Consider the following 24402-nt stretch of genomic DNA (forward strand, 5'->3'; position numbering starts at 1 on the left):
CCGCAGCTTGGACCCCAGCTTGGCCTCTTAGTTCGGACTTAGAAGGCCAGAAAAAGCCTTCTCTTTCTGTGTCCGCTTCAACTCCTCCTGAATACATCCAAAGCCCTAGCGTTTACTATCTGGGATTTATACACTTTCTTAATCTTCCACCCTCTCCCAAAAGCCTTGTATCACACTCTGTTCTAAACCCACCAGGTTGTTAGATTCTGCCAGGAGCGACTCAGTGCATAGCTCAGACCTGGCATTCACTAACAAATTTTTATGACCGTCTAAGACCTAGGGACTAGACTGAGAGCAATGAAACACACACACACCCCTACCCTGTGGAGGTTATGTTCCAGCCAAAGAGGAGAAGAATTAACTTATCTTCCAACAGCTATCTTAGAAATGACACTTTGGGAATACAATTATGAGGGAAGAAAAATGAATTCAGGTAACTTTTTACAGAGTACTTTGACTCTATACCATCAATCTAAAGGCAAAATTGCAAAGAAATCTTGAACTTTACTTAGATTTGTTGTTTGGTAATATAATGGGATAATTATTCTGAAGCTGAGTAATCAACATATTGATGTGACTGGAAGCCAAGGTTCTTTTTTTTTTTTTTTTTTTTTTGAGATGGAGTCTCGCTCTGTCACCCAGGCTGGAGTGCAGTGGCACAATCTCGGCTCACTGCAACCTCTGCCTCCCGGGTTCACACCATTCTCCTGCCTCAGCCTCCTGAGTAGCTGGGACTACAGGCGCCCGCCACCACGCCCGGCTAATTTTTTTTTGTATTTTTAGTAGAGACGGGGTTTCACCGTGTTAGCCAGGATGGTCTCGATCTCCTGACCTCATGATCCGCCCACCTCGGTCTCCCAAAGTGCTGGGATTACAGGCGTGAGCCACTGTGGCCGGCTGAAGCCAAGGTTCTTAACTGGGAATCTGGAATCTGGAATGGGGAAAGTGGAGAAAGAACCCTATGATTGACTGGAATTTTTTAAATGATTTTTAAAAAGATTAAAAAGATAACATTAACTATTTACTGGCTCTTACCTCTGCTTTCAGCATGCCCCAAGCAGTAACTTCCCAGTAGAACGCCTAGTGTCTAGATGCTGATTTCTCAATAACAGTCCCCAATAAAAGGAACCAAGGCTGTTCAGGATAAATGGCCAATTTCTAGGCTTCAGCAGGGAAAGTACAAGGTGAGTCTGGAGTGATTTATGCTAGAAATTACTAATGAGTGGGGCTTATCACAAGGACACAGGAACCAGATTGAAAGAGTTTCCATAGGTCAATATCAGGGATAAAAATAATAATGAAGAGCATGAGGGACCTTGCTGATGTGCTGCAAATGTTATATTCCTGTAGATGGTGAGTGACTGACCACACAGGTTTACTTACGTTAAAACATTCATCGGCTAGGCACGGTAGCTCACGCGTGTAATACCAGCACTTTGGGAGGCTGAGGTGGGCGGATCACAAGGTCAGGTCGAGACCAGCCTGACCAACATGGTGAAATCCCATTTCTACTAAAAATACAAAAATTAGCCGGGCATGGCGGCACGTGCCTGTAACCTTAGCTACTCAGGAGGCTGAAGCAGGAGAATCACTTGAACCCAGAAGGCAGAGGTTGCAGTGAGATCACACCACTGCACTCCAGCCTGGGTGACAGAGGGAGACTCCATCTCAAAAAAAAAAAAAAAAAATTAATCAAGCTGCACACTTAAGATCTGTGCATTGGGCTGGGCGCGGTGGATCACACCTGTAATCCCAGCACTTTGGGAGGCCAAGGTGGGTGGACCACGAGGTCGAGATCGAGACCATCCTGGCCAACATGGTGAAACCCCGTCTCTACTAAAAATACGATAATTAGCAGGGCATGGTGGCTTAAAAACTAGATGACATGGCTGGGCGCGGTGGCTCACGCTTGTAATCCCAGCACTTTGGGAGGCCGCGGCGGGCGGATCACGAGGTCAGGAGATCGAGACCACGGTGAAACCCCATCTCTACTAAAAACACAAAAAATTAGCCGGACGTGGTGGCGGGCACCTGTAGTCCCAGCTACTCGGAGAGGCTGAGGCAGGAGAATGGCGTGAACCCGGGAGGCAGAGCTTGCAGTGAGCCGAGATCCCGCCACTGCACTCCAGCCTGGGTGACAGAGCGAGACTCCGTCTCAAAAAAAAAAAAAAAAAAACTAGATGACGGGTTGATGGGTGAAGCAAACCACCATGGCACATGTATACCTATGTAGCAAACCTGCATGTTCTGCTTGTATCCCAGAACTTAAGAGTTAAAAAAAAAAAAAGAACAGGCCAGGTGCAATGGCTCACACCTGTAATCCCAGCACTTTGGGAGGCCGAGGCGGGCGGATCATGAGGTCAGGAGATCGAGACCATCCTGGCTAACGTGGTGAAATCCCCTCTCTACTTGGGAGGCTGAGACAGAATGGTGTGAACCCAGGAGGTGGAGCTTGCAGTGAGCCGAGATTGTGCCACGGCACTCCAGCCTGGGCAACAGAGCGAGACTCCGTCTCAAAACAAACAAACAAAAACACTTTCTAAAATGTGTTACCCGTTTCTCCTGATTTAGAAATTGCAGAGTGAATCCAGTAAAATCTTATCTATAGAGCAGTAGTTCTCAAACTATGTGTAGTAGAATTGGGAAACTGAGAAATCCTGATGCCGAGGCTGTACCTCACACCAATTAAGTCAGAATATAGTCTGGGTAAAGCCCAGGCCTAACTACTTTTTAAAGCTCCCAAGTGGTTCCATTGTGAAGCTATGTTGAGAACACTGCCCTGTATATTGGCTTCTACCCACTGTTTTAATTCTAACTTCTGAGACCACCAATCAATTCTCTTCCTTCTTCCTGGAACATCTGGGAACACTGAGGACAGCCATCATGTGCCTCTCCTTCCCTTCTAGTCTCTCTTCAGTGTGCAACATCTCCAGTTCCTTTAGGTGCTCTTCTGGACTCTGAGTTATGGTAAAGTGCTTGCCAGGACACACATACTCCAAAAGGCTTGACTCATAATAACCCCAAACTGCAAACATCCCAAAGTCCACCAACAGTAAATGGACAAATTGTGATACATTCATGATTGAATACTACACAGCAATGAAAACTACACCTATTCCAAATATTGACAAATCTCACAATGTTAACATGAAAAGAATACATGATTCCATTTATATAAAGTTCAAATGCAGACAAAATTAAACGACACTGCTAGAAGTCAGAATGGTGGTTACCTGTGGGAAGAAAGGAAGTAGCAGTGATTGGGAGTAGTATAAAGGAGGCTTTGAAGTGTTGACAGTGTTCCAATTTCTTTACTGAATGTGGTCATTCACGTTTGCTTTGTGTTAATGAACTGTATACTTGTTTTGGGTATTTTCCTATATGTATACTTCATAATTTAAAAAAAATTTTGAAATATTATGAGGTCCAAGATAAAAGATATGAAAATCCATTTTAATCACTCAAATCTCCATGTACAGGATGGTTGCTGCTGTTACCCAACTCTTCCACTCCTCTCTCAGCTCTGGAACCAAATTGTTTGGGTTCAGTCTCAGCTCTACCATTTAGTAGCTGAGGACCTTGTGCAAATCTGTGTGTTTCCTCAAGTATAAAACGAGAACACTGTGATTTTAGAACACTTCTTCCAGTTTTCACTCAGATAGTTGGTACCTATCATATGTGATATATTTATATGATGGATATGATAGTATAGATACCTACTGAGTGACTGAAAACTGGAGTAAGTTAAGAAATACAAAGTGCTTAGAACACAGCCTGGAATATAGTAAGTACTAAACAGTAGCAGCCGCTACTACTCTTGGCCTCAGAGTCTCTGTGGAGGTACAAGGGAGAAGCTGGGGTCTTTCCAAGAAGGGAAACTTCCAGAAGAAGAAAATAAAAATTGTTTCCTTCTCTTGGAGCTCCTGGATGAGGTGGATGCTGGCTTCTGCTATCAGTCAGATGTCCCGTCTGGCTCTCACCAAGGGCCCAAGGGAAAGCAGGGGGAGAACAATTAGACAGGAATATTTCACCACTAAAAAAGGCTTTTATTACAAAATGAATTCTAATAAAACCAGGCCTGGTCTTCAACCCCTCCCGCTGCGTAGAGGCCCTAGGGTGGGCTAGGGTAGGGGAGATGGGGGTGGGGGGCCCTGAAAGAACAGAGCAGGCTGCCCTCCTCTCATCAGTCTCAGCTGCTGCCCTCCTTTGATAAAGGGCTAGAAGAGCTCTTCCAAAGCCCCTTGAGAGAGTCCTCATCCTTCCAACCAGGATCCTTCCAACCACTGCTGTCACAGGACCTTAGCAATGCCGCATTGCAGGATCCAGGAGGTCTCGGCTGGCTCTCATCAGAGGCCATCCAGGGTCACTCAGCCTGAGCGATGGCGTAGGAGAGCAACCACAGCAGCAGGGGACCCAGAATGAGGACAGCAAGCCAGACAGCAAAGCTGGCCAGGATGAGTTTCCGGGCCCGGGCCCCCCAGCGCACTGCCTCCTCGGACCGGCCTGCTTTATGCCGCTCTTCCGCCTGTGGGGGCAGGTTCTTGGTTAGGTTCTCCCCCTGCTTCTGCCCCAAGGTGCCCATTTCCCCACTCCACTCCCTCTTCCCTGTCACAGATCAAAATCTCACATCCAAACCTTCTACCTCCCTTTCCAGTTTCTGATTCTAACCTCTCATCTGCAAAATAAGGTACCCATCTCTGGGCCCTGCCTACTTCTCAGGGTGGCCATAGTTAGCTCACAAGATCGCATATGGGAAAGTACTTACCAATTCTTTTATTCCCCATTCTTTCCAACTATCCAAGATTGATTCAGAATTTCTAACTATTGGCAAGAAACAGTGAGCCTGGAGTACTTCACTCATGCCCAAACACCACCTCATTCTCATAGCCCAATGGGCCTCATCTTTTCCATCTTTTTTTCTTTTTTTGAGACAGTTTCACTCCTGTCGCCCAGGCTGGAGTGCAGTGGTGCGATCTCACTGCAACCTCCTCCTCCCAGGTTCAAGCAATTCTCGTGTCTCAGCCTCTTGAATAGGTGGGATTACAGGCACATGCCACCATGCCCAGCTAATTTTTATTTTTAGTAGAGACGGGGTGTTTCACCATGTTGGTCAGGCTAGTCTCGAACTCCTGACCTCAAGTGATCTGCCCACCTCGGCCTCCTAAAGTGCTGGGATTACAGGCGTGAGCCACTGCGCCCAGCCTGTTTGTCATCATTAAGGGCCCTTTTTAGGATTTTGCCCTAATGGAACGCAGCAGTTCTTACAGTTTCTGACTGTTAAAATATGTCTAGGGTTGAGAAAATTCCAGCATGAAGTTTAAGTTAGCCTGTGTAGCCTTTCCTAAAGGACATGTGCTGTTTTTTGTTGTTGTTCTTTTTGTTTTTTTTTTTTTGAGACGGAGTCTTGCTCTGTCACCAGGCTGGAGTGCAGTGGCATGATCTCGGCTCACTGCAACCTCCGACTCCCTGGTTCAATCAATTATCCTGCCTCAGCCTCCCAAGTAGCTGGGATTACAGGCGTGCACCATCACACCCAGCTAATTTTTGTATTTTTAGTAGAGACGGGGTTTCGCCATGTTGGCCTAGATGGTCTCGATCTCCTGACCTCGTGATCTGCCCACCTTGGCCTCCCAAAGTGCTGGGATTATAGGCCTAAGTCACCATGCCTGGCGGACATGTGCTGTTTCTAATAGGCTTTTTGAAATGGTCAAGCCCTCTCAAAAACCCAATAGTGTCTTTCAGACTCCTAGAGATTGCGCTCATCACTGCTCAGCGGCCTCCAGCCTTGCCCCCTCCAAGTCACCCTCGATGTAGGCCTTGAGAGTGGATCTTTCTAAAACTCAAATCTGACCATGTCACTTTCCCCTGCAGGAACCATTCAATGCCTCCCCAGTACTTTCAAGATAAAGTCAAAACTCTTAAGCACAGAACTGGAGGCCATTGGGAATCTGGGCCCTCTAGCTTCATTTCTCACCATTCCTCACTGGTCCAGTTGTGCTCCACAGGCCTTTGTACACACTGCTCCTTTTATCTGGAATGCCCTTCCACACTTACTCACTCACCCTTTAAGATTAATTCCTGTCACCTCTCCTAGGATGCCTTTCCAGTCACCTATCCTACCATATACATATATATAATTACATACATAAATCCTCCCTGGCTCCCAGACTGTCCAGTGCTTTCTGTGTTACGGTACTGATGAACTGCATTCTATTAACTACCCATTTTCACTGTCATCTTTTTCATTAGATTATGGGTCCTCTGACGACAAGGAACCCTGTCTTATTCTTATTTCTGGCACTAGGCCCAGAGCACTGATAGGTATTCAGTGACTGATCAATGTAGATAGATCAGATACATGAAACCATTGCCTTATACCCACTCCCGTTCCCATGGGAATTGCACTCCTCACCTTGATGGCAAACACCAGAGCCATGACTCCCAGGCAAGAGCAGCCACAGATAATGCTAGTAGCTGCCAAGCAGCGGAGGCGGAGCCAGCAGCAGCGGATGGGGGATGGAGGATGAGCAGCTTCCGTTTTGCCCAAGATCTCCACTGCCTTCTCCTTGTCCTCCATCACCTGTGGGCGATAGTCAAGGTACTTGTGAGCCCAACAACTGAGCCCTTGGCCTTGCTTGCTCAGACTCCACCCCTCTCAGAGCATTCTGTTCTCATGGCTTGGCCTGGCACTCAGGAATGCTGCCTTACTGGGGAATTCCTCTAGTGACTCACAGAGCGGGAGAGGAAATGTGTGGCTGGAATCCTTTTACCTGAGCTTGAGGTTCTGAGTCTTTGAAAGCAAGCCAGTGTAGACAAGGCATTATCTGCATTATTTAGTGTTTCAACAAGTGGGAAGAAGCCAAATGACAGGTGCACACCGAGAAGCAGGAAAAATACAAACACTTGAAAGCTGCTATGAATCTGTTATTTTAATCTATTTCAAAGGACCCTACAATTCCCCCAAATTCCCAAGGGGCTGCCCTCTTAAGTATTATAGATGTCAGAGAGCAGGACCCTAGGCACTGCACCTCATTTCAAGCAAAGCAGCCATTTTACATGAAAACAGTTATGGGAATGGAGAAAGGTAAGGAAAATGTACCCAAGTAAGCCCTTTTTTACCGCTGAAACCAAACATCAGAAAGACCTTACTTCCCTAAGTCAGGGCTTCCTCTGCTATGCTGCCTCCCTGCCACCTCCTCTCTCCCAGGCCACACAACACAATCAGACTAGTACACTGAATCCAAATGACCTCATTACCACACAGAAACCTGCAAAATGATGCCCTACTTAATCACTTCTTGTCTCCCTACTTCTCAGGTCCTCTAGGCCCTGGCATCAAACCACCTTTCTACCCTTATCCCCAACCATTCCCCTACAACCCAGACAAAATGAAACCACCTTGGCTCCCCGAACCCAAGTAACAAAGGATAGGAAAGGTGAAAGGGGTGAAACAAGCAGACAGCAAAAAATGTGTGCCAAGAAGCTGCAGGGAAGTAGATACAAAGAAATAACTTGGATGAGGTAAGCATAGAGTCAACAAGAGGACACAAGGAGGGCCCAGGGAGTGAACAGAGACTGGAAAAATGAACAGGGCTCTTACCTGGCTATAGGCCTTGAGGGACTCTCGAGTTTCGGCTCCTGCCTCAGCTTCAGTTTGGCTTGGGTGGTGATGGAGCTGACTCAGGGCTCCAAGCCAAGCCCAGGGGTGGGGTTGAGTGGCCAGCCACCACCTGAAGTGCCCAGGGAGCTGGGAAGGGGTGTGGCTGACTCAAACCAGTTTGGCTAGATGAAGAGCAGGGGAGGGCCCAAGGGATGGAGCAACTGGAGCTAGGACGCCTGCCCTCTGGAAAAAGTTGTGAAAGGAAGCACCTGAGCAAGAGGGATAAAAGGGAAAGGTCTGAGGCATCAAAGAGCTCCGAGGAACGTCTAGGAACCGAGGGAAAAGAAAGGAGAGGAAAAGGATGTCTATGACTTCAAACTGACTAGGGAAAGGCACCCTACCACATCAAATTCACCAATCTTCCCTCTTCTTGGGTAGATTTCTGCCTGGAATATACAGTCCTGGGCTAGAGATCAGGTGCTAGGATCTTTGCAAGAACAAGAGAGAGGAGAAAAATGATGCCCAAGTTCCCACCCAACCCTCCACCAGACCAGAAAATCAGAAGCCTCCTTACGCGGATGCTCGTACAGAAACTAAGTTTATTATTTTTTCTTCTTAAAAAAAAAAGAAAAAAAAAAGAAAAAAACCTCATTGTAGAGAAGCCCCTCCCCTTTCCCCTAAGGGTGGGGGGCTGTGAAAGACAGCTGGGGAATCAAGTACAAGGGGGTGGGGACAGAGACTATCTTGCCACCCTTAACACTGCCCAGCCACGTGGGGTAAAGGGGAAGGGGACTGTTATGATCCCCATTTCCATGACAACCAGTTGCCTACCCCCTACTTTGGTGGGAAGAAGGGAGAAGGCCCCTATGTCTCCCTGGAGGCTTTCCCCCTCAAGACTTCAAGTAGTGGTTAACAGAGTCAGGCCTGGTCATGGAGGGAGCGGCCACGGTGGAAAGCCTAGGTGGAGGGGCAGCCCACTCACGTCTTGGCCTTGCGGCCTCTGTGACTAACAGCAGGGCCAGCCAGGGAGGGAGGGGCGCTGCTGCGCAGGATGCGCTGGTCCCCTTGGCTGGTGGTCCCAACAGGCCGGCGGGGGCCAGGACGTCGGCGTGGGGTACCATCCCCTTCCTCCTCCTCACCTGAGGCTTCAGCCTCAGACTCCTCTACTGAACCCTCAGGCCCCAGGGGACTTGGGGGCTGTAGGCGGCCCCGCTTTGCCAGCCCAGGACCCCCACCAACTGGGGCCCCTGCTCGTTTACGAGGCACCTTCTCAGTCTCTAGTGGGGGGACTAAAGACCCTGGACGCAGCCGGGTCGAGCGCAGTTTTGGGGTTAATGAGACCACAGGAGGTGTCAATTCCAACCCGCCTGGCCCGCTATCTGTTAAGTCCAGGTCATCCTGAATTACAGCCACCACCATGGACCCTCCACTCTTCCGTCCTCGCATTCCTTCTGCTTCAAGCCGAAGGCGGGCCAGGCGGGTGAGGGGGCGGCTTCCATCCTCATCAGAGGAACTACCCTCACTCTCCCCTTGGCCCTGGGGTTGCCGTCGCCTCCCCAATCCACAGCTCTCGAGAACAGAAGTGCTGTCACGGTCCAAGACAGGGAGCTGGCTGGGCCGAGGTGATGGAGGATTCTTGGGAGGTCGGCCTCTCTTCCGTTTGGGTGGGGACGTTGAAATGGTGACAGTGGTGACAGTGTTGGCAACAGTAGCAGTGGGACAAACTAGCAGTGGTGGGAGTGGGGTTAGGGGTGATGGGTGCGGGGGTGGCTGTGTCCGACTTTCGGAGTTGCCATCCCCAGCAGAGGAAATGGTCCCAGGGATGGGCAAATCTCGTGCTTTAGGGGGACGCCCTCGCCTTCTTTTCTCCACAGGTGACAGGATGGGATTCGGTCTGTGAACTGGCTGGGGTCCAAGAGGCTGGGGCCCAGGAATAAGCTGTGGTTCCAGGACAGGATCTGCAACAATTAGGGTCTCAGGCCCAGGGACTGGATCGGCCCCGTTGGTTTTTCCCTTCAAGGTGGACGAGGGTGCCTCATCCACACCTCTCCCAGCATCTGCTGGAGACCTGTTCTTCTTGGGGGGCCTCCCCCTCCGACGTTTCACAGCAGGTGGGGTGATGGCAAGCAGTGCTCTGTCTCCATTCTCGGGGCTGCCACCACCAGTCACCCCCAGCTCAATGTGACGGCGAGCAATGAAGGGCTGCTGGGGTGGAGTGGGCAGTGAGGATGAAGGAGCAGCTTCACAGGGCCCACCAATGGGAGGGGAGGATTCTGGCCCTGACATGCTGCGGACAGACAGGCTTCCCGGGCTGGCACTAGTCTCAGAGACCCCAGGCACTAGGGTGCTGGCAGCTCCCCGCTGCTGCCGCCGCCGCCGCACCAGTTCCTTTTCCTCTACCACAGTTACCAGCCGTCCTGGCAGCTTTCGAAGCACTTTGGGGCCTGGTGGTTGTCCTGGCCGACCAGTCCCTTGACCCCTAATTTCCACATCAGCACTGGTGCGACGCCGAGGAGGTCGGGCAGGTGAAGGACCCTCAGGCGAGGAAGTGGCTGAAGATGAGGTGGATGGAGCTGCAGCCTCAGCTGTAACGAGTTCCTGTGGCTTCTCTGGGCTAGAAGTTGGGGTCTGGGCCTCTGCCAGCTCTTCCGAGGTCCTGTCAGCCTCCAATGGCTCCTGAAGTGGCTCATCAGATGCTGCTGAGGGTGGGAGCTCCAGGCCATTGCTCTCACTCACACACAGGGGCAACTCCTCACCTTCAGGCAGCACTGTAAGGGTGGTCCCCTCAGCAGAATCTGGTGCCTCCTGCTCTTGACCATTGGGGACGCTGCCAGCCTCCAAGGTCAGGCTGGGTGCAGAAGGGGTGACAGAAAGGTTCTTCTCTGACACAGACAGGATCTCCACAGCAACTGGCAACAGATCTTTAGGGGGCACGAGATTAAGTGAGGAGGTTTCTGAACTGGCCACAGAAGCCAGCTCCAGGGACTCTGGAGACGCCAATGCCTGGGCACACAGTTCTGCCTCAGGCCTCAAACCCAAGGGGAGGTTGGTGACTGAGGGAGAGATGGGCACAGAAGGTGGACCAAGCAAGAGAGGAGAGGAAGGAGTTACAAGACAGGTTTGGGCTGGAGGTGGTGTATGAGCTGGTGGAGGGGTACAGGCAGGAGGAGGAGTACAGGCAGGAGAAGAACAAGGAGCAATCTGTGAAGGAGGGGGAGAAGGCAAGATATGGACAGGGAGAATGGTTATTGGATTTGGGGCTGAAATGGGTACTGGGGCAGAGACTGGGACAGGAACAAGGGCAGGAATTGCAGCCGGAGCTGAAGCTGGAGTGGGTCGAGGCCTAGGTGCTGGCCTGGGAACTCGCTCCCTGGCAGGACTGCAGCGGGGTGGTGTGGTGGTGCTGCGAGTTTGATGGGCGGATATGACAGGAGTGTGGTTTGCCCCTTGAGTCTCAGCCCGGGCTCCACGAAGACGCTCACTGACACGAGTCCCCGGCCTCTCAGGGGCCTTAGCCTTTTTACTGCGCCGGTGGGTGCCTCCACCAGTCCCACAGGAACTCTCATCCCCAGCCCCCGGCCCCTCCTCCTCCTCTTGGGGTAGGCGGAACACCTCCTCCTTGGCTTGGTCCAGGTCTTTGCGGGCAGCTTCCACTTGCTCCTACAACAACAGGGCCCAAAAGTGGTCAGGAGGCAAGTAGAGTAGAGACTGAGTAGAAATTAGCAGCTTCCAGGCCAGGCGCAGTGGCTCACGCCTGTAATTTCAGCACTTGGGGAGGTTAAGGGCAGCGGGTCACCTGAGATCAGGAGCTCAAGACCAGCCTGGCCAACATGGTGAAACCCCATCTCTACTAAAAATACAAAAATTAGCTGGGCGTGGTGGTGCACGCCTGTAATCCCAGCTTCTTGGGAGGCTGAGGCAGGAGAACTGCTTGAACCCGGAAGGCGGAGATTGCAGTGACCCGAGATTGTGCCACTGCACTCCAGCCTGGGAGACAGAGCGAGACTGTCTCCAAAAAAAAAGAAAAGAAAAGAAAAAGAAATTAGCAGCTTCCAACGGCCAGCCCCACCCCTGGAAATACTCACTTCTGCCTGTTTGAGCTCCTCTCGGCTCACCTCCTCCAGTGAGGCCTCCAGGAATTTCATGGCATAGCGCTCAATGGGGGTCAGCTGCAAGGAGGAGCAGTGGTGATAAACTTAGGAACCTGGTACCTGGTAACCAGGGCCCCACCACCCTTATTTATTCCCACCAGGAAAGATATAAGGAGGGTCACAAGCCCAGGAGAAGCAGTAAAGTCAAGAACTAGTGAGTCCAACACTAACCTGTTCTACAAGGGCAGCAATTTCCTGCTCAGCCCGGGACATCTCCTCATCCTCAGCCCCAGGCCGGCCAGCCTCCTCTCCCTCACCAGCAAGAAACCCATCGTTCTCATTAAATTCTGCAAGCTCAGCCACCTGTTCAGCCTTGGCCTGGGTGGCCGCACGGATATCCTCTTCATCTTCTGCCCGACACAATGCCTACCAGGGTGTATAAAAGGAAAACATGAGACTTCAAGTACTTTACATCCTGTGATTTGATTCAGGCAAGAACTTGAGACCAAGCGTACACCAAACTAGGTTTGTAACACAACAACCTCCTAGGCCTCCAGAGTTACCACAACAACTCAGTGGTCCACAAAGGATGGAACGGATTTTACCAGGACTCCCACTAGCAAAAAATGAGTATTTTTGAGATTGCTCGCTCTACTTCCCTTCCTTTAAAGTCAGCCTCAGCGCTTAAAAAAAAAAAAAAAAAAAAAGCCACCACAGAAAGATGTGAATAAAAATGCACAATTCACCCGGGCACAGTGGCTCAATCCTATAATCCCAGCACTTTGGGAGGCCATGGTGGGCAGATCATGAGGTCAGGAGTTCGAGACCAGCCTGACCAATATGGTGAGACCCCCATCTCTGCTAAAAATACAAAAATTAGCCAAGCGTGGTGGCACGCGCCTGTAATCCCTGCTACACAGGAGGCTGAGGCAGAAGAATCACTTGAACCCAGGAGGTGGAGGCTGTAGTGAGCCGAAATCCCGCCACTGCACTCTAGCCTGGGTCAAAGAGCGAGACTCCGTGACTCCATCTCCAAAAAAAAAAAAAAAAAAAGTAAAAAGTAATGTCAAAAACTGCAATTATTTTTGCACCAACTTAAACACTTAAGTGGAAATGCTAATGAAAAGGAAATAATTTTGAGGATTAAATGGTGAGGTGGATATAAGAAATGCTTTGTACTTAATGTGAAACGCTGTTTCACTTACTAAACATAATAAAATCACATTTGGAAAGGTTCTTAAAAGATTTATTCCTTAACCCTGTCTCAAAATCTATCATAATTTTGGGGTGTTGGGTCTGAGCATTTGTGTGTTTTCAGAGCTCTCCAGCTGGGAGCCTCAGCCTCCCAAAGTGCTGGGATTACAGGCATGAGCCATCCACCATGCCCTGCCCACATTACTTTTAATAGAAAGTGAGGTTCAGAAGAGTGACGATTGTAACTTGTCTTAACACAATTAAGAAGCATTACTGGAATTCAAACCTAAAACTCCTAAAACTAAAGACTCCAAAATCCTGGTTTTTTTTTCCTCCTAAATCATGTGAACCAATAAGCAATGTGCTTACAACTATCAAAGGCTGACTGTAATCTGGGAAGCAGAAGAAACATGTCTTTCCCCTGGACAAGCTCAACAGACTAACAAAAGACAAGATATTCTGTAAGAATTAGCTCAACTTTAGGAACTGCCCACTCTTTTTTCACCTGCTCCAGAATATGAGTCTGCTTGCTGGCCACAGTCTCTTCCTCCTCTTCAGGGGCAGAGGGCACAGATGAGCTAGAAGGTTCCTCCAGGGGCATATCAAACAGCTCTCGGATGGTCTGCTATCGGATAGAACAGAGGGAAGTGTCAGAGTCAACAGAATGCTAGTCTTAGGTCTAAGCTGTAAGGCTGATGGTTCTTGGAACTATCAGGGGTGCCACTGGTTGAAGACGCAGGTCTGTGAAGGCCAAAGCAGTCCTTTTTGTTTTTTCTTTTTTGAGACAGTTTTGCTCTTGTCACCCAGGCTAAAGTGCAATGGCGCCATCTCAACTCACTGCAACCTCCGCCTCTTAGGTTCAAGTGATTCTCCTGCCTCAGCCTTCCGAGCAGCTGGGATTACAGGCGACCACCACCACACCCGGCTAATTTTTGTATTTTTAATAGAGACGGGGTTTCATCACGTTGGCCAGCCTGGTCTCGAACTCCTGGCCTCAAGTGATCCGCCTGCCTCAGCCTCCCAAAGTCCAAAGCAGTCTTCTTTAATAAACAGGAGGAACTCCTAAAGGCACAGCAGTTTTCTCTTGCATAGGCTAAAAGATCTTACTTAGTACCTGTTTAAAATAGGCTGTGGTGAAGTTGCCTCCCTCAATGGCCATGTCTCCCAACATTCTCTTCTGATTTGCCTTTTTTAGGATGTTCTCCTCCACTGTCCGTTCACTGATAAGCCTAGGGGGTGATGAAGGCCATGTGTAAGCAGCCAAATATATCCAGGAAACCCCATCAGTAAATGGGAAGGAAGGTGAGGGAAGACTAGGCAATACCTATATATGTGGACATCCCGGGTCTGGCCAATTCGGTGACAGCGGTCCTGGGCCTGAGCATCCATGGTGGGATTCCAGTCGCTGTCATAAAAAACAACAGTGTCTGCTCCTGTCAGGTTCACGCCCACACCCCCACTCCGAGTTGAAAGGATGAAGCAGAATATGCGTTTGTCTGCATTGAACCGTTCCATCAAGGCCTAGAAGGAAAGGGAAAAAAAGGTGATACTGGGAGACTTATCCCCCAAAACAGGTCTAAGGCTTAGTGGCACCCCGTCTGGAAGCCCAAATCCTGGGAAAAGGAGAGAGAAGCAGAGGTGAGCCTCTAAGAGCTGCAGAAACCTGGGTTACCTGTCTCTGTTCAACTCTAGTAGATCCATCCAGACGCAGGTAGAGATGGCCATGGTAGGTGAGAAACTGCTCCAATACATCCAGCATTCGGGTCATCTGGGTGAAGATGAGCACTCGGTGGCCCTCTGCCTTGAGCTGCCGCAACAGCACTGCCAACGTCTGCAACTTTCCTAAAGAGATATGAACAGATACACGGAGCTAGCTACAAGCTACAACGGGTAGAATGCTTAGCAATGCAAGGCTGGGGTTGAAATGTAATCAATGCTTTAAGCCAAAGTTTCAATTAGCCTAGCGGATCAAAAATGTTTAACTACGGCAGGGCATGGTGGCTCACACCTGTAGTCCCTGCATTCTGAGAAGCTGAGGCAGATGGATCACTTTAAGTCAGGAGTTCGAGACCAGCCTGGCCAACGTTATGAGACCCTGTCTCTACTAAAAACACAAAAATTAGCTGGGCGTGGTGGTGGGTGACTGTAATCCCAGCTACTCAGGAGGCTGAGGCATGAGAACTCGGGCTTGAACCCAGGAGGCAGAGGTTGCAGTGAGCTGAGATCCCACCAATGCACTTCAGCCTGGGCGACAAAGCGAGACCCTGTCACGAAAAATATCTATATTTAACTCCATACAAGTTCTTCCTTTAAGGGCTTCACCTCTTCGGTCTGCTCCGGCCTAGAATCTAACTTCTTTGAGTCTAACTAAAAGAGTAGGGGAATACATAACATTGAGGGAAAAACAGAATCCTCAATGCTATGAGCAAGAGATCCTTAAGTATTACAACAGTCATACCACCTGAAATCCAGAACAGATTCACAGGATAGATATCAACAAATCCATGGTCACAGCTTACAGACAGGGATTTAAGATCACAGATCAGAACAGTAAAGGCTCTTAGAAGGTTATCTAGTTCAACCTTCCATCAAACACAGAAATAACTTCAACATTTCTGGGAACTCAGTCTGAACTTTTATTTTTTTCCTTTTTCTTTTTTTGAGACAGAGTTTTGCTCTTGTTGCTCAGGCTGGAGTGCAATGGTGCGATCTCAGTGCACGGCAACCTCTGCCTCTTGGATTCAAGCAATTTTCCTGCTTCAGCCTCCCGAGTGGCTGGGATTATAGGCATGTGCCACCATGCCCAGATAATTTTGTATTTTTAGTAGAGACAGGGTTTCTCCATGTTGGTCAGGCTGGTCTCGAACTCTGGACCTCAGGTGATCCACCCGCCTCGGCCTCCCAAAGTGCTGGGATTACAGGCGTGAGCCACCGTGCCCAGCCTGAACACTTATTTTATTATTTCATTTTTTGAGACAAGGTCTGGCTCTATCACCCAGGCTGGAGTGCAGTGGTGTGATCTCAGCTCACTGCAACCTCTGCCTCCCGGGCTCAAGCCATCCTCCCACCTCAGCCTCCCAAGTAGCTTGGACTACAGGCGCATGTCACCATGCCTGGCTAATTTTTGTATTTTTTGTAGAGGCAAGGTTTTGCCACGTTGCCCAGGCTGGTCTCCAACTCGTGAGCTCAAGTGATCCACTCACCTCAGCCTCTCGAAGTGCTGGGATTACAGACAAGAGCCACCAGGCCCAGCCTTATTTTATTTTTGAGACAAGGTCTCACCCTGTCACCCAGGCTGGAGTGCAGTGGCATGATCTCAGCTGACTGCAGCCTCAACCTCCCAGGCTCCTGCAATCCAGCCACCTGAGTAGCTGGGACTATAGGTGTGCACCACTACATCCACTAATTTTTCAATTTTTGAGGAGACAGGGTTTCGCCGTGTTGCCTGGGCTGGTCTTTACTTGCCTCAAGTGACCTGCCCACCTCAGCCTACCCAAGTGCTGGGATTACAAGTATGAGTCACCACACCCAGCCTTGAAGACTTTTAACCAAGACTTTCAGTTAATCTACTCTGAATAGTTTCAAATGTAACAAAAACACTTTTTTTACTAAAACGTTTATTGAACACATATTAATAAAAATTTTGATTTTCTTATATTCTAGGAAATTTAAGAAATCTCGAAACATGTTACCATACAAATGTCTGTGCAGGGCTGTGGAAGAAACTAGTCACTTACCCAACAGCCATTCTTGGGTAACAGAACCTGATTAACCCTGGACAGCTGGCAGAGGTTCCTTGCTCCCAGGTGAAGGAGGCCCCAACCCAACCCCAGAAAATAAATCAAGTTGATCTAAATAAGCCAGAGGTCTTTTTTGCTACTCCCCTTTGTCAGTGACTGCTCTAAGTATGGGCATATAGCTCAGTTTGAGCCAATGAGTTATGAAGCAAAGTCAGCTTGGAGGTCTTTTGTTCCCAGAAAACTTTCTCAGAGTGTTTTGTCTCAACCCCTTGTTTCTTGTTTAGAGGATTGGTGTATACCCTGGAGTTATGGCAGCCATCCTAACATCATGAAGAAACAAAAGCATGAGAATAAGAAGATAAAAGCTAAAGATGGTACAGCAGGGTAGAAAGATAAGGTCCTGGTCCCTTAAGGCAGGGTGCGGTGGCTCACACTTGTAATCTCAGCACTTTGGAAGGCCGGGGCGAGGGGATCATGAGGTCAGGAGTTCGAGACCAGCCTGGCCAACATGGTGAAACCCTGTCTCTACCAAAAATACAAAAAAAATCACCCAGGCGTGGTGGTGGGCGCCTGTAATCCCAGCTACTCGGGAGGCTGAGGCAGGAGAATACCTTGAAACAGAGCGAAACTCTATCTCAAAAAAAAAAAAAGGCCAGGCGCAGTGGTTCACGCCTGTAATCCCAGCACTCTGGGAGGCCAAGGTGGGCGGATCACGAGGTCAGGAGATCGAGACCAGCCTGACCAACATGGTGAAACCCCGTCTCTACTAAAAATACAAAAATTAGCTGGGTGTGGTGGTGCGTGCCTGTAATCCCAGCTACTCAGGAGGCTGAAGCAGGAGAATTGCTTGAACCCAGGAGGCGGAGGTTGTAGTGAGCCGAGATCGAGCCACTGCACTCCAGCCTGGGTGACAGAGTGAGACTCCATCTGAAACAAAAAAAAAGAAAGAAGGAAGAAAAGGTCCTGGTCCCTGAAAATATCATTAAGCTACTGAAACAGCTACACACCACTATTCTCAGATTGGCTCATTAAGTAAACGATAAATGCTCTTGTGGTTTGAGCGACTGTTAGTTGGTTTTCTGTTACTGCCAAATAATTCTAGCCAACCCAAAAAGGTCCTTGTCTTTTCGAAGACCAAAATTTACTGTTTACTTACTGTGCAGTCTTGTACCACCAGACATCTTTTCCCATACAGCTAAATAAAAACTCTATGCTGCACTGTCTTGCTATTGTATCCCAAATGATTAGCAAAATGTAACAGATGTTCACAAAATGATCACTGAATGAATGAGTTAGCAGCATGTTTTCAACTTTCACGAAAGTCAAATTCATGGCCGGGCATGGTGGCTCATGCCTGTGATCCAGCACTTTGGAGGCTGAGGCGGGAGGAATGCTTGAGGTCAGGAGTTCAAGACCAACCTGGCCAACACGGTGAAATCCCATCTCTACTAAAAATACAAAAATTTGCCAGGCATGGTGGCGTATGTCTGTAATCACAGCTATTCTGGAGGCTGAGGTGGGACAATCACTTGAACCTGGGAGGCTGCAGTGAGCTAAGACTGCACCACTGCACTCCAGCCTGGGCGACTCAGTGAGACTTTGTCTCAAAATAAAAAAAAAGAAAAAAGAAGAAAGAAAGTCATATTTATGAATGTCAAGAATCTAACGAGGCTTACATTTCTCTATCTTGCCCATAAGCATAACCTAAAAAACCATCTGAAGCTTCACAGAAATCGCAAGAGACCTTAAGTACAGCATCCCTCTGATATAACAGTCTTAATACTAAGAAAGGAAGAGATGTCAAGGGTCCTACACTGGCCAAGAAACTCACCGCAATCATACTGGATGAGTCTCAGGTCGGGGAACTGGGTGCGCATGTTACACACAATACGGTGCAAAGGACGAGCCCGGGGCCAGAGCTCAGAGGCCAATTGCTCCTGGAAGGCTGCCTGACGTGGGGCCAGCCAAGGAGGTGGGTGGCAGGCATGCAGGGAAGGGGGAGGTGCCTCCACAGGAGGCATGACAAAGATGAACCTGTGAAAGGAAGAAGCAGGCAGTGTATAAGATGGGACTCTGAAATGCCCCAAAAGTTAACACCTTCACCAGCCCTAAACACTACATCCACTCTGAGGCCCCAAGACCCACTCCCCATTAGCACTTAGCCCTGCCAACCTCTCAATGATTTCTGACAGCTGGTCTAGTCGCTGCTGGGGAAACAGTACAGCCCGGTGGGCAGCCTCGGTATAAGTCCAAAAGGTGGGGTGGCTGGGGCCAGGAGAACGAGGGCCGATGGGGCTGGCAACAGGTTGGGGCAGGGTACAGAAATCCAGGACTTCAGTCCCATACACGGGTGCCAGGGCCCCATGAGCCTCACTAAGTTGGAAAATCCGTTCCAGGCGTTCAGACCGCTGCTGCTTCCGCTTTTCCTCCAAGGAGTCCTGGGGGTGAGAGAAAAACAGAGGAAGTAATCGGTGCCCTCAGAGTCCACATCAAAACCTGACTGTTCTTCCCAGATAGAAATAAATATATAGAAACCATGGGATCCGAAAATACACTATGCTTTTTGTAGTTTTCCAAGTTATCAATGAGAACTATTCTTTCCACGATGTTAAATAACTTCCCTGCTAGAGAAAACTGATCTTTCCTTGTATGCTACCAAAGCGGAATGACTGAATATGCAAAATTAAGATCTACGATTCCAACAAGTTTATAGAATGGACGATTTGTGGGTATTTTCCTACGTAACACTCAACTCCAGGACTATAGCCTTCTTCAAATCACTGACCAGGATGCAGAGAGGCCAATCAAATCCAGACCAGGTTTTTGCCAAGGGCCAGACTGGAATGGGGTGGAATGGGAACAGCTAAACCAGACATCCGGGTCTCATCACTCTGAGACAGAAAATGGGCAACCCAGAAGTGAGGAGACCTGGATGACTTTGACCTAATCCTTTCCCATCTTTGTGCTTCCAGTTTCACAGTCTGAAAAACTTCTTTGTAATCACTTATTATGCTTGTAGTTACACATTTGTATGATTATTTGACTAACATCTATCCACTACGCGGTAGGCCCCATACAACATGAACTGTGCCTTGCTCACTATAATCACTCAGTAACTAGCACAATTAAGCTCTCAATACATTTATCTGTTAACAAAATGAACAAATGAGGGAGGCTAGACCCCAGGAGATAGTTGTGAAAAGAGGAGTGTTCCAAATCTCCTTCCTGACTACTACCAAGTTTCACCTCTTGGCTTGAAGTGCTCTAAGTGAGGGAAAAAAGGTGTCCTAGCAGACGGAAAAACCAATAAACTCAAAGAGCTAGTTCCTTTTGAGGCTAGCTCCCAATAGTAGCAAAAAGAGAAAATCTGACCAGGAGCAGTGGCTCAAGTCTATAATCCCAGCACTTTGGGAGGCCTAGGTGGATGGTTTCAGCCTCCTATTCCAAGACCAGTTTGGGCAACATGGCAAAACCCCATCTCTACAAAAAATACAAACAAGGGCCAGGGGCGGTGGCTCACACCTATAATCCCAGCACTTTGGGAGGCCGAGGTGGGCAGATCATGAGCTCAAGAGATCAAGACCATCCTGGCCAACGTGATGAAACCCTATCTCTGCTAAAATTACAAAAAAGTTAGCTGGGCATGGTGGTGCAAGCCTGTAGTCCCAAGTACTTGGGAGGCTGAGCAGGAGAATCACTTGAACCTGGGAGGCAGACGTTGCAGTGAGCCGAGATCGCACCACTGCACTCCAGCCTGGTGACAGAGTGAGTTTCCGTCTCAAAAAGAGAAATAAACAAGTAGCCTGGCATGGTGGCACAAGCCTACAGTCCCAGCTACTTGGAGGACTGAGATGGGAGGTTCACTTAAGCCCAGGAGGCTGCAATGAGCGGAGACTGTGCCACTGCACTCTAGCCTGAGTGACAAAGTGAGACACTGTCTCAAAAAAAAGACTTTGTAAACCATACGTCTGAAAAAGGATCTGTAACCAGAATATATAAAGAACTCTTACAAAAGGGCAGAAGATCTGAACAGATAGTTCTTCAAAGATACACAAATGGCCAACATGGTATTTCAACCACATGAAATAAAGCTCAACATTAGCCAACAGGAAAATTCAAATCAAAATCACAATGAACTACTACTTCACACCTAGCAGGATAGCTATAATCAAAGTAAGTGATGATGTGCCGGGCATGGTGGCTCACACCTGTAATCTCAGCACTTTGGGAGGCTGAGGCAGGCAGATCACTTGAGGTGAGGAATTCGAAATCAGTGTGGCAAACATGGTAAACCCCATCTCTACTAAAAATACAAGAAAATCTGGCCAGGTGCAGTTGTGGCTCACGTCTATAATCCCAGCACTTTGGGAGGCCAAGGCAGGCACATCACCTGAGGTCAGGAGTTCGAGACCAGCCTGGCCAACATGGTGAAACCCCATCTCTACTAAAAATACAAAAATTAGCCGGGTGTGGTGATGCCATGCCTGTAGTCCCAGCTATTCAGGAGGATGACACAGGAAAAACGTTTGAGCCTGGGAGGCGGAGGTTGCAGTGAGCCCAGATGGTGCCACTTTACTCCAGCCTGGGCATCAGAGCAAGACTCTGTCTCAGAAATAATAAGAATACAAAAAAATTAGGTAGGCATGGTGCCACATGCCTGTAATCCCAGCTATGAGGCAGGTTGAGGTGGGGTCACTTAAACCCAGGAGGCAGAGGTTGCAGTGAGCCAAGATTGTGCCAATGCACTCCAGCCTGGGTAATGGAGCAATACTCCTCAAAAAAAAAAAAAAAAGTATTGGCTCAAATGTGGAGAAACTGGAATCCTCACAGACTGCTGGTGGTAATGTCAAATGCTGCAGCCACTTTGGAAAAGTCTGGCAATTCCTTGAACAGTTAAAACCTAGTTACAATATAACCCAGCAATTCTTCTCCTCAGTATGTATCCAACAGAAACTGAAAACACCTGTCCATACAAAAACTTGTACATGAAATGTTCACAGCAGCATTGTTGATAACAGCCATAAAACAGAAGTAACACACGTTTCCATCAACTCAAGGAAGGATAAAATGTGATATTCATACATTATTATTCAACATAAAAACAAAAGAAGTACTGATATATACTATAACACAATAAACTTCAAAGAACATTAATCTAAGTGGAAGATGCCAGTCACAATGGACCACACATTATACATTATGACTCCATAGGCAAAACTAGAGAGATAAGAAAGTAGGATGGTAGTCATTCAAGACTGGGAGGGATGGAGGGATTGGGGAATGCTGGCTAACAGGCGCAGCGTTTCTTTTTGGGGCCGTGGAAAGGTTCTAAGTTGATTGTGTTGATTATACAACCCTATAAATATATTAAAAACCTATTGTACAGTTTAGGGCCAGGCGTGGTGGCTCACACCTACAATCTCAGCATTTTGGGAGGCCGAGATGGGAGGATCTCTTGAGGCCAGGAATTCGAGACCAGCCTGGTCAACAGTGTGAGACCCCCATCTGTATTTAAAAAAAAAAAAAAAAAAAAGCTATTGTACAGTTTAAATGGGTAAATTGAATGGTATATGATTTATAGCACAAACTGTTACAAAAAAAACCTAGTGGCAAGAAACTATTATCTACTTGCAGAGCAATCCCTCTACTCTTTACTTCCAACAGCCAGGACCAACCTAGCGGCTGGTCAGGTAAAGACCAAAGGTGGAGTCAATGGCACTGGTGGAAGGTGGGGGAGTAGGCGTGAAGCAAAGACTAAGCAGCAACTCTGATTACAGTGGGGAAAAGCCAGAGGGCCTGGAGGGACCCACTGGACCTTCCTTCTCCTTAGTTCTGGGTTACTTAAGCTGTAACTGTGAGTTTAACTGAACTACTACACAGACATGGGCCTATATACATAGTACAGGAAAGAAACAGCTACCAGAAATCATAAAAGGGACAGAGAAGAGTTCCTTTTACTGCCCATTTATTACCGTGCAGGTTAAAAAACGGGAAAAGAGGCCGGGCGCGGTGGCTCACACCTGTAATCCTAACACTTCAGGAGGCCGAGGCAGGCAGATCATGAGGTACACGCCCAGGGAAGAGAAGGGACTTGTCCAAATGTCACTCAAGTACTTGGTCCATAACATTAAGCTTTGTAATTCACCAGGTTAAATGTGACATCACTGTTCCATCCACCCTACCAACACTCCAAAGAAACTCAACTTCCTGTTCCCTCTTGAGGAAGTAAAACTTACCAGATAAAAAGGGGAACGAGGTGGTGGGGGGGGCTGGCGTCGAGGCCGGGGGCCACCAAACGAGGTAGCAGTGGAGGGAGGGCTGGGGGGACCAGAGCGCAATGTCAGTGTGTCAGGCTCATCCTTGGAAACAGGCAGCCGGGATACCATGGTGACAGGCAAGGGAGCGGCACCAGATGCCGAAACCACAAGGGAAGATGCCTGGGAAGCTGGGGACTGTGTGGAGGCTGGGGCCAGCGCCAAGGTCTGAGCTGCAGCCGGGCCCAGGGTAGGAACTGGGGCAGGGCTCAAGGTCAGTGTCTGCACTGAAGCTGGGGCCAGGAGTGAAGCAGATGACGATGCTGGAGCCAAAGTCAGCGTGTGAGCTGGGGCTGGGCCCATCGGAGAAGCTGGAGCCAGAGGGGGTGCTGAAGCCAGAGACAGCATCTGAGTTGGACCCAGTGGTGGTCCTGGTGTCAAAGACAGTGTCTGGGCTGGAGTTGGTACCAGGGATGATGCTGGAGTTAATGACAATGTCTGAGTTGGAAAGGGTCCCTGGGGGTTCCCCGTTCCCAAAGAGAGTGTCTGAGATGGAGATGAGCCTCCATGAGTGGGTGCTAAAGCTGGGGCTAGGGCCAGTGTCTGCGTAGAAGCCGGGCTCGGGAGAGGTGACGGAACCGGGGCTGGTAGCATAGTTTGAGTTGATGATGGAGCCAACACAGGGGTTGGAGCTGGTACCGGTGAAGCTGAGGCTAAAGAGGTTCCTGGAGTAGACGATGGAGCCATAACTGGAACTGGAGTCTGTGACGAAGCCAGGACAGGAGCAGGACCTGGAGATGGTGCCAGGACCGGAAGAGGAGCCAGAGGAGGAGCTGGAGAAGGAGCCAGAATTGCTGTCTGTGGAGCCGCCATAGGAGCCAGAGGGGTGGCTAGAGCCTGAGATGCAGAAGATGCTGGAGCCAGAAGGGAAGCCTGAGCTGGAGCTGGATTTGGTGCTGACGGAAAAGGATTGGCCAGAGCTGAAGCTGGCACCAGGACAGGTGAGCATGCTGGGGCCACGGTTGAGTTCAACCCTGGAACATGTGAAGAGGTGGGAGCCAACAACAGAGGGTGACCAGGTGTCTGAGACGAAGACAGGGATGGAGCTGTGGCCAAACCTAGAGTCAAGGCTGATGCTGACGGGGAAGCACCAGATGGTGCCAAGGAGGGAGGTCCAGGAGCCGCTGGGACAACAGTGGCCAATGGTGGAGTCACACTGGTCAACAGAGCTGGGCCCGAAGCGGAAACAGGCAAGGGGGCTGAGATGGGGATGGTGAGTGGAGCCGAGGCTGGGGCAGGAAGTGTGGTGGGGACAGAGATGGGGAGTGAAGATGACAATGGAACTGAGACTGTAGAGGACACAGGACTAGCAAGGGGAGAGGAGTTGGGAATTGGCATTGGAGAAGAGGCTGGCCCAGGGAGTGAGGATGGCACGTGGAGAGGAGAAGAGATGGTCAAGGGGGCAGCTCCGGGGGTTGAAGCTGTGGAGAGAGAGGAGGAGTTAGCCCCAGAATTATTTTCCT

The 24402-nt window shown here is 49.1% G+C and overlaps 2 protein-coding genes across 11 annotated transcripts in view; both read right to left on the reverse strand.

Annotated features, from left to right (window-relative positions):
* Positions 1-4025: 4025 nt before the first annotated feature.
* TMEM265 (transmembrane protein 265) lies at positions 4026-6577 on the reverse strand. The gene is made up of 2 exons (XM_055298901.2): positions 6413-6577; positions 4026-4525 (listed from the first exon to the last, which is right to left on the reverse strand). The coding sequence occupies exons 1-2, from the start codon at positions 6575-6577 to the stop codon at positions 4364-4366; spliced, it is 327 nt and encodes a 108-aa protein (XP_055154876.1). The 3' UTR covers positions 4026-4363.
* Positions 6578-7744: 1167 nt separating this feature from the next.
* Positions 7745-24402, reverse strand: part of SRCAP (Snf2 related CREBBP activator protein) — a 42647-nt gene continuing 25989 nt past the window's right edge. For 9 of the 10 annotated variants that reach the window (XM_063611918.1, XM_063611919.1, XM_063611917.1 and 6 more), the window contains 10 exons: positions 22862-24360; positions 18798-19063; positions 18457-18659; positions 14558-14727; positions 14210-14406; positions 14000-14114; positions 13391-13510; positions 11923-12117; positions 11686-11769; positions 8180-11260 (listed from right to left, as the gene is read on the reverse strand). In XM_063611918.1, coding sequence (XP_063467988.1) covers positions 8579-11260; positions 11686-11769; positions 11923-12117; positions 13391-13510; positions 14000-14114; positions 14210-14406; positions 14558-14727; positions 18457-18659; positions 18798-19063; positions 22862-24360 — 5531 coding nt within the window. In that variant the 3' untranslated portion in view covers positions 8180-8578. Of the gene's footprint in view, positions 7870-8179; positions 11261-11685; positions 11770-11922; positions 12118-13390; positions 13511-13999; positions 14115-14209; positions 14407-14557; positions 14728-18456; positions 18660-18797; positions 19064-22861; positions 24361-24402 lie in introns of those variants that run through there. The other variant, XM_063611924.1, reaches the window with a different exon arrangement.

The sequence above is a fragment of the Symphalangus syndactylus genome, chromosome 11, assembly GCF_028878055.3.
Source record: "Symphalangus syndactylus isolate Jambi chromosome 11, NHGRI_mSymSyn1-v2.1_pri, whole genome shotgun sequence".
Classification (NCBI taxonomy): domain Eukaryota; kingdom Metazoa; phylum Chordata; class Mammalia; order Primates; family Hylobatidae; genus Symphalangus; species Symphalangus syndactylus.